At 42.4% G+C, this 10,123-nt stretch overlaps 1 protein-coding gene across 2 annotated transcripts; it reads right to left on the bottom strand.

The window, feature by feature from the left end:
* Positions 1-5,812: 5,812 nt before the first annotated feature.
* On the bottom strand, positions 5,813-9,724 carry LOC109871617 (3-ketodihydrosphingosine reductase-like). 2 transcript variants are annotated; one of them, XR_004205720.1, is made up of 6 exons: positions 9,398-9,724; positions 7,629-7,820; positions 7,347-7,430; positions 7,076-7,174; positions 6,553-6,808; positions 5,813-6,392 (listed from the first exon to the last, which is right to left on the bottom strand). XR_004205720.1 is itself a non-coding variant. In XM_031806440.1 (5 exons), exons 1-5 carry the CDS (start codon positions 9,464-9,466, stop codon positions 6,689-6,691), a joined length of 564 nt encoding a protein of 187 aa, XP_031662300.1. In that variant the 5' UTR covers positions 9,467-9,724; the 3' UTR covers positions 5,813-6,688. The 2 variants fall into 2 exon arrangements, 1 of the variants encoding a protein (XP_031662300.1); XM_031806440.1 differs by having other exon boundaries at positions 5,813-6,808.
* Between the last annotated feature and the right edge of the window lie 399 nt (positions 9,725-10,123).

The following is a 10,123-nucleotide window of genomic DNA, read 5'->3' as shown; positions in this document are numbered from 1 at the left end:
ACATGAAGGTCAGTCAATATGGAAAATGTCAAGAACTTTGAACGCTTCTTCAAAAAACCATCAAGCGCTATGATATAACTGGCTCTCATGAGGACCACCACAGGAATGGAAGACCCAGAGTTACCTCTGCTGCAGAGGATAAATTCATTAGAGCGTCGTGTCTTTGGCTATGCCGGATTAAGCGATATGACATTCTATTCTATAAAATAATTTCTCTGTAATTAATATTACCTGATTGAGCTAATCATGTAAATGTAATTAACTAGAGAGTCGGGGCACCACAAAATAATATTTATAGAGCTGTTATTTTCCGAATAAACTCTTAAAGACCTAGTAATATTTTACATCAATAGCAGTCAATATTAATCCTCACCTTAATTCAGTCTCATCTGAAAGTTGTAAATTCTTGCTTATCTGCACGAACCCTGGCTAACAAGTTGAATCAGCAATACAAAATTGGGTTTAAATATTTATTTGCTAAATACCTAACTAATCACACAGAATTACACATACACATAATTAATCCTAACTTGATTACAAATTACGTCATAAAGGAAAATGTCCCTGGCGGGCAGAACAGATATGACAGCTGTTTACACAAAAGAAAAGGGTGTAACGGCCGTCATCGGTGGAAGAAGGTGAGGACCAAGGTGCAGCGTGGTATGTGTCCATATTTATTAAATGAACACGGAAATAACAAAGAGAAACGACCAAAAACAGTTCTGGCTGGTGCAGACACACAACAGAAAACAGAAAGCTATCACCCACCAAACTCAAAAGAAAACAGGCTTGACAGCTGCCTCTGATTGAGAACCATACCAGGCCAAACACAGAAATAGCAAATCATAGAAAAACTCACATAGACAACCCACTCAACTCACACCCTGACCATACTAAAACAAAGACATAACAGAAGAACTAAGGTCAGAACGTGACAAAGGGGCTGGGTTTGGGTGAAAGAGCGGGAAGACTGAGGGACACAGGGCGAAGCTGTGCTATCGTAAATATAGTATCTTATGCATTCTAAATTACTGCCCATTTGGAAAAGGAAAATGCAATAAATATTTACTCTGAGCTGCGCTTCAGTAGGTTGGTGGTAGATGGAAGGCCGTGTTGCCCAACCGAGTCCTTTGTCCTTGGTGGTCTCTGGTGGTCAATTGAATACGTTGTAGTAACGTCGTTGTGTGGTAGACGGGATACTCTGTCTGTTCCTTCCTAACCTGCGTTTGCAGCTGCTGTTGCTAACTCAACGGCTAGGAGGTATCACTTCTGAAGTGAATAAGAGTTCAAAGTTCATACCATTCGCAACCAAAGCTCATGCTGATGTTGGCTTCGTTCTGTAGTTATTATCTGAACCATTCTGACATTAGACCATCATCCTCACATCCTCGGAAGAGGAGGATACATTGTCGTCAAGGCTTTATATAGGAAGGGAGAGGAGGGCGTGTTTGAAAAGTTTTATAGCCCATGTCCCTTCACAGGGGCGGGCCACTTATTGAGCAGACCCTAACCTTATGAAAACCCAAATTTCACATTTTAGAAACTAAAATCACATTTCATCCCATCACAAATAATTTCATATTCAAACATTTAAATTGAACAACAATTCCATGTGAATCCGATAACTCTGATGTGTAGACTTTACACTGTAGAGTTTATGTCATCTTATCATTGATGAGAATGTCTCAGATGACAACCGAACTGACATCATTTTCATTATGTACCACTGCATATGTTCAATTGGTTGGATTACCAGAATATAGTTCATTTCCCCCAACCTTCTGATGTTCCCAGAATCTCTACTTTAACTAAGGGGTTTGCAAATGTAACATCATTCAATAGGGTAGAGAGAGGAAAAAGGGGGGAAGAGGTATTTATGACTGTCATAAACCTACCCCCAGGCCAACATCATGACAAGGACCACCACAGGAATGGAAGACCCAGAGTTACCTCTGCTGCAGAGGATAAGTTCATTAGAGTTACCAGCCTCAGAAATGGCAGCCCAAATAAATGCTTCACAGAGTTCAAGTAACAGACAAATTTCAACATCAACTGTTCTGAGGAGACTGCATGAATCAGGCATTCATGGCCGAATTGCTGCAAAGAAACCACTACTAAAGGACACCAATGACAAGAAGAGACTTGCATGGGCCAAGGAACACGAGCAATGGACATTAGACCAGTGGAAATATGTCCTTTGGTCTGGAGTCCAAATGGTTGATTTTTGGTTCCAACTGCTGTCTTTGTGAGACGCGGTGCGGGTTAACGGCTGATCTCTGCATGTGTTTTTCCCACAGTAAAGCATGGAGGAGGTGTTATGGTGTGGGGGTGCTTTCCAGCATGGCTGCCACAGCATTCTGCAGCTCTACGCCATCCCATCTGGTTTGGTTTTAGTGGGACTATCATTTGTTTTTCAACATGACAATGACCCAACACACCTCCATGCTGTGTAAGGGCTATTTTACCAAAAAGAAGAGTGATGGAGTGCTGCATCAGATGACCTGGCCTCCACAATCCCCCAACCTCAACCAAATTGAGATGATTTGGGATGAGTCGGACCGCAGAGTAAAGGAAAAGCAGCCAACAAGTGCTCAGCATATGTGAGAACTCCTTCAAGACTGTTGGAAATGCATTCCAAGTGAAGAGAGTGGTTGAGAGAATGCCAAGATTGTGCCAAGCTGTCATCAAGGCAAAGGGTAGCTATTTGAAGAATCTCAAATATGAAATATATTTAGATTTGTTTAACACTTTTTTGGTTACTACAGGATTCCATGTGTTGTTTCTTTGTTTTAATGTCTTCACTATTATTCTACAACGTAGAAAATAGTAAAAATAAAGAAAAACCCTTGAATGAGTAGGTGTTCTAAAACTTTTGACCGGTTGTGTATACTATAGCTACCTGCTGCCCAGACTGTTCTGTTCCCCTCATGGAAGATGAAAGTCCACTACTCAAACAGAATATGTAAAACCTCACATCCACCCACAGTACACACAGTAGCCCCCCAATAACCACCCGGCTGAACACACACACTGTACATCAAAACTGAAACGCTCCGTAATGGTACAAAACATCCCCTCCACTCAACATCTGTAAACACAGGAGCCAGGATTGATCAACTGTAACCATAGGTTGTGTATGTATCTAGGCTGTGCAACCCTCAGCAACGGAATAATGTAAGCACATAATCCAAACAAAGCAAACACAGATACACAAATACATTTTTTACAATTTAGTCATCTATTGAAGTGGTTCTCAAACTGTGGGGCGTGTCCCTGTGGTTGGGGCGGGAGGTCCCAACAAGCCCATGTCAGCTAATGTTTTTTTAGCCTATAGATTTTGTGGTTTGAGTCAACTCAAATATCACATGAATTCACATTAGACATGGCAAAATGTGAACAATTGCAAAGTTAGTTTTAAAACTACAAAAATGTTTTCTGCACCCCATGACAGAATGTGTAGAATTGCAGGAAATATGCTTTAAACCTGAAAAAAAAGGATCTCCGCCGAAAGGAGAGGTGTGAACAGTTGGTGTCATGTGTGGTGTCACGAGCAGTACTTGTGCGCACGCGCGCAGGGGTGGTGTGGAATGTGGAATGGGGCTGAGTGAAAAGGTTTGGGAACTCTTGATTTAGCAGAGTCTTATGCAGACCTACTTATAGTCAGTGCATTCAACTATGTATACTTATACATATGGTATACGTTAGGTTCCATACCAGTGTAATAACAAAGCCTAAAAGCTTTCAAAAGAGGCCTGTGTTCAGCAGCCTACTGAGTGCAGAAAAAATTATCATATTTAACCTAAAACAGAGATCTAGATGGGCATTGGAAGGAGGAAAAACCCCACCTAGAACTAAAACAGGACACATTGTAAAAGAAAAAAGATAAGAAAAAATGACATTTTCCAAAGTTATTTATTTTATTATGTAAGAAAATAAGACAAAGCAACATTGTTCTACTACTTACATTTTTATTTTCAACGGCACACAAGGTGAAATTCTTACCCGTTTGGCAAAAACGAAACAGAACAGAACACAACCAATATAATGGGAACAGAAGCGGAATGCATCATGAAATTTTCAGTAGTACTGTACTTATAAACTCTATATAATCTTTGAAATATCTCTGGACGACACCAACGAATGGGAAAACTAGAGCATTTTAAAACTTGGTGGTAGTGTTTTAACATATTGTGAGCATAGGTTTCATTTGCATAGCTTAAGTGTTAAAACAAAATAGCTTTGTCCATGAACTACATATTATACCAAATGTCTATCAACTACAACATTAATGTGCTGCTAGAAGCAAAACAACTCACACAGATGATAACATGACAGGTAGACACAGAAACCTTGCTGGACAGTGACAGTATGCCTTGAACCAATGTCAAATGAGAACCTCAGTGTTGATTCATGCATTCTCACTTCCGACATTTTGGTTTTGAGTAAGGCCTTTTTGTACAAAAACTAAACTGGAATTGACGACAACAACAAAAAACACGGTAAAACAGTATCAAATTAACTGGTAAACCACAAGAGGCTCAAGTCAAGTTTTTTTTCTGTGGATGAAATTGGATTATTTTAGCATCAACATCTGTAGTTCTCTCTTTTAAGGCTTGGAATGGGTCCCCACAATTGTCGTGCTTGACTGCATTACAAACTATTTCTAGGATAGAACAGAGAAGCAACATCAAACAAAATAAATCTCAAATAGTTGCATCGTACTTACAGAAATGGTCTCTTAATACATCTTGGCATTCAAATATTGGTGGCTTTTCAAAAGATGATGTATATTTTCTGATTTGTAGCGTATTGTTTGTGTTAAAGTGAAGTACATTCTCCACATAGTTGATCGATGGAAGGAAGACTTGCATTTTCCTCTTTAGAGGACTTCAGGAGGGATCTGTGAATACTTACCGAGACAAATAACAATCAGATAGGAACGCATTGGATGACGTCCACAGTGACTGTGCATGAAATGTCAAATCAGATAATACAATAGCACACAGAGCTCCTCAATGAGCTTGCCAGTCCCTCTTCGTCTCTTGGCCTCTATATAAAATACAGCTCTGGCGCCCTCTCTAGGCCCAAGGGGACTTTGCTCGAACCTGCGAGTCACACCCCATGCCTTGTCATGACACCACCCCATCAATCTTATTAAGGAGTCAAAATATGTACACAGATCACACATACAAAGACTCTCAACCCCCTCAGGAAAACAGGAAAGAGCGGTCATCAGCTGTTAGTGGATTTGTTCCTCTACTACATCGTATGACTGTCCCATGCTGACCTTTAACCTGTCGCTTCTACCTCAGGTAGAAAACACAAATAAGATGGCGTGAAAGTGACAGGCAAATAAGAGGAATATACATTAGAGGAGGTTTCTCTTTTTTCCCAGCCATCACCAGTGTCCAATGGCTTTTCTCTCTCCCTGGAGTAGGCTGGGTCAGTGTATAGTCCTTCAAACACATTGTAACATAACACTGCATTAAAATCTCTCCCATCGGCTTCTTCACAAAGCCCCTACATGCACAGCACACACAAATTCCTTTGTACTTCCACATACAATCTCTCTACCTGAAAATGCCTTGGATGTTTATTTCCGGGAAGCAAATGACATTTTTGCATTGCCCTCTTGCTATGCCCTCTCTCATTACTGTTTTTATTTGATTTAACCTTTATTTAAATATGCAAGTGAGTTAAGAACAAATCATTTTTTACAATGACGGTCTACCCTGACCAAACCTGGACGACGCTGGGCCAATTGTGTGCCGCCCTATGGGACTCCCAATCACGGCCGGATGTGATTCAGCCTGGATGCGAACCAGGGACTGTAGTGTCGCCTCTTGCACTGACATGCAGTGACATAGACCGCTGCGCCACTCGGGAGCCCAAAACGACTAAAATCACCTCGAAGTTTAGTTAATGTATCCACAGCATGGGCCAAAACACCACACGACATAGACAGCACATGGAGGGGCCAAAACACCACACGACATAGACAGCACATGGAGGGGCCAAAACACCACACGACATAGACAGCACATGGAGGCGCCAAAACACCACACAACATAGACAGCACAAGGAGGGGCCAAAACACCACACGACATAGACAGCACAAGGAGGGGCCAAAACACCACACGACATAGACAGCACAAGGAGGGGCACAGGTTACAACAGAGTGATTATAGAGGAAAGAAGCCCTGCCTGCAAAAGAAAAAAGCTTTGGAAGGTGGAACAGAACGCATTTGGTGAAGATAGAGTTTAAGGTGATTAAGCTAGCTTACTCAGAATGGTCTGCATGACATACAGTATTGTTTGCGTTGGTATTTTGTCAGACTCTTGGTAAAGGAATTGCAGGTCAACATGCTGACATAATCTCTGGAGACAAATCTCTGCATGGAAGGGAAAAAAAGTAAATGTCAATGGAATAATGACAAAATGGCTGCCAAGGATGGTATGTGTTACATCATCGGTCAAGTGGAAAAGACATCCACCATCTTCTTTACTTAGATATTATCACTGGTGGATGAGATGACTGGCCATTTAGCCTACCCAGGGTTGTGCCCTCTAGGGGAGAAGGGGATGGGAGAGGAGTGGTGGCTCGGTTGGGTTCTTCAGTGGCTACGACTCTGGGAGGATGGAGAGGCGGGGGAGGGGGTGTATGAGGGAGGAGGTTGGGGTGGGCGTGTTACTCCCGCTTGTCCGCTGCTTTGGACTGCTCCCTCTCGATCATACAGCGACGCACAATGCTGTCGAAACTCCCCAGGTAGAACAGAGCGACGGTCCGGAACAGCCCCATGGTCACGATCTGCACAGAAGTCACATTAACATTATGAGCCCTAGTCACTATTCACGATCACCAGAGTTAGACAGGAACAGACAGTTTTGGGACAATCTATTATTATGTTATAATCATATAAAATATGACTTAATTATATCTCTATGGTTATAATAGATGTGTAATAGATACAAAATTGCTTTGGTAAGGTGATTGTTGAGGTTCAGTTAACGCATGTTTACCCCAGAGTAATATCCTGGGTGTGTTGTAATGGGACCATTCCTGTACTGTTGTTACCTGCTGGAGGCCCTCTGTGATGGAGGTGACAGGTGACATTCCACAGGTGAGAGCCGAGAGCATGTAGCCGTCAGGCCCCACAGAGATGTTGAAGTTCCCCTGCAGTAGGGGTCACAAAGACATGGCCGTCCGAAAAAACGCTTCATCACACTTCTAGAGAGCCATTCTCTCTATGGTCCTGACTGGAAGGGATGTACTGATAACACTTTTTGTGTTGGCCTAAGGCAGAGTAAATGTGATGGTGACAGTTGTTAAGAACGCAGTCTCTTACCACAGCATCCTTGACCACGATTTTAGCAACCTGGTCCGGCTGAGTCACCCCAGACGTTTCGGAGATCAGTCTGGTCTCTAAAGGCTATGGAATGGACAAAGAGAGAAAATATAACGCGAGGCTAGTCCTGATGTGTCTGTGTCAGGGGGGTAGGCCACCGTTACATAAATGTTACATGGCTTCATCTGCATAGAGGAGTAGAGGAAAGAGTACATTCAATTAGCCACAAAGAGGCCTTTTGGCCTCCAACCTGGGTAGGAGGAGGAACTAAATACTACCCACTTCCATCTGCAGGGACTCAGCCAGACCACAAAGGGCAAACTTGGACGGGGAGTAGGCAGTGTAGCCAAACAGGCCGATCTGGCCAGCCTGGGAGGAGACAAACATGATGCGTCCCATCCTCCGCTCCTTCATAGTGGCGATTACGGCCCGTGTGGGATACACACTGCCCAGGTAGTTCACCTCCATCAGACTCTGTTATAGACAAGGGAAGGAGCACAAAAAGTCATTCATGATGTATTACTATTATTATGAATGAAAGCTGAGTAATACCCATACTACTGGAGCAAAAATAGTCCTGCAATATGTTACGTGTTATATGTCTGTGCAGTTTCCATAGTAATAGCATTTCTCTGGAGGGAGGCCTAATGAATTCAGACCCTTAACGAGGCATGTGACCAGCAGTGGAATGGCAGGATGAGAAGGAGCCAGGCTCCTTCCAGGAATTGTAATGAAGCCAAATAAATATACAGAACAAAAATATAAACGCAACATGCAACAATTTTACTGAGTCACAGTTCATATAAGGAAATCAGTCAATTTAAATAAATAAATGAGTCTTAATCTATGGATTACACATGACTGGGCAAGGGTGCAGCCATGGGTGCACCTGGGAGGGCATAGGCCCACCCACGGGGGAACCAGGCTCAGCCAATCAAAAAGAGTTATTCGCCGCAAAAGGACTTTATTACAGACAGAAATACTTCTGTTTCATCAGCTGTCGGGGTGGCTGGTCTCAGACGATCCCGCAGGTGAAGAAGCCGGATGTGAAGGTCCTGGGCTGGAGTGGTTACATGTGGTCTGTGGTTGTGAGGCTGGTTGGACGTACTGCCAAATTCTCTAAAATTACGTTGGAGGCGGCTTATGATAGAGAAATTAACATTACATTGTCTGGCAACAGCTCTGGTGAACATGCCTGCAGTCAGCATGCCAATTGCATGCTCTCTGAAAACTTGAGACATTGTGTTGTGTGACAAAACTGCACAATTTAGAGTGGCCGTTTATTGTCCCCAGCACAAGGTGCACCTGTGTAATGATCACGCTGTTTAATCAGCTTCTTGATATGCCCCACCTGTCAGGTGGATGGATTATCTTGGCAAAGGAGACATGCTCACTAACAGGAATGTAAACACATTTGGGCATAAGATTTGAGAGAAATAAGCTTGTTGTGCGTATGGAACATTTCTGGTATCTTTAATTTCAGCTCATGAAACATGTGACCAACACTTTACATGTAGCGTTTATATTTTTGTTCAGTATACATTAGGATGTGAACAGCCACATTTACCCTCGGTCATTATCTTAGTATTGGAACAATCCCTTCATGCACACACTTGTGAACACACACAATATAATTTCCCTTCGGTCATTATCTCTGAATCTGGACAATCCCTTGACTGTGAGAGAGCGAAGAAACCTGCCACCTCTTTGGCCTTGAATTAAACCGCTCTCTCATTCTTCCACTGCAATCCAATCTGCTGCAGACCTAGACTGCATTCTCATCTTGCCTTATGGTTTGCTAACTGCATCTTTAAACTAAAAGCTGAACCCTCAATTCCACCTTCAGACACACATCAAACCCATTGACTGTTCAGTCTGGGAATCTAAAATCTCCTCTCATTGCCTATTCAGAGTTAGTTTTGGCACAACATCAATGTTTTCTGAAGCACATACTGTAGGTGTTGGGTTTCTGTGTTCATCCTTCCAGCCCTGTCTGTCTATTCCCCTGGTTAGTTACAGTAGCCTCCCCAACCTACTAGTTACCTACTTACTCTGAAGCGCTCCACCTCCACCTCCTCAAACTTCCCAGAGAAGGACGGCCCAGCACAGTTCACCAGCATGTCCACCGGACCAAGCTTCTCTTGACACTAAATGCATTCAAGTTACATTGATGTTGTCATTTGCAAATAATTATACAAAAGTTAAAATCACCAATGTTCCCTCAAATTTGTTTTCTGTAACTGAGCAAATTTCAGGTCTGCTGAGCTCAAACTTGAACCTTGTGAAAATTCTGTGTAACTTTTGGTACACATTTACTGTTAACAATGAGGCTGTACCTGCTTTAAGTTACAGTTATAACAGTGGCCAAGTAAGCTACTGTGGCTATTTGATCATAATGTAGGACTACCAGAGTGGACTACCATCAAAAACAATGGAGAAAATGCATCCCATAACATTTTAACATGGAAATAGCTGTTCTATCATTCAGCCTACAGTAGCAACCAATATGTGGTGTTCAAAGTAGGCCTACATTCCATGAGACCTTTGGAAAAAAACATGCAAGGCTTGACATTAACCCATTTATCCACTTGCCCCCCAGACCAGGAGGTGACTGAAAATGTTGTGGTGTTTGATGCAAGAACCCACTTTACAAAATAAAATGCATTATTATTCCCATACCATTATTACAGAGAATAAGACAAATTATTCTACCCTCTACCTATTGGCTACTTAGCTTATTCAAGATATGTCTCAAAATACAACACTACCCTTTTAGA

Source organism: Oncorhynchus kisutch, linkage group LG27 (assembly GCF_002021735.2).
Source record: "Oncorhynchus kisutch isolate 150728-3 linkage group LG27, Okis_V2, whole genome shotgun sequence".
NCBI classification, from domain to species: domain Eukaryota; kingdom Metazoa; phylum Chordata; class Actinopteri; order Salmoniformes; family Salmonidae; genus Oncorhynchus; species Oncorhynchus kisutch.
This window is presented reverse-complemented; position numbering and strand designations above follow the sequence as displayed.

Excerpts from the sequence above, each read along its gene's own strand:
- LOC109871617 (XM_031806440.1), bottom strand. The coding sequence starts at position 9,466 with ATGCTGGTGAACTGTGCTGGGCCGTCCTTCTCTGGGAAGTTTGAGGAG. Across the intron at positions 7,821-9,397 it reads TGGAGGTGGAGCGCTTCAGA|AGTCTGATGGAGGTGAACTA; the intron begins GTAAGTAGGTAA and ends TGTCTATAACAG. Across the intron at positions 7,175-7,346 it reads TCGTGGTCAAGGATGCTGTG|GGGAACTTCAACATCTCTGT; the intron begins GTAAGAGACTGC and ends CCCCTACTGCAG.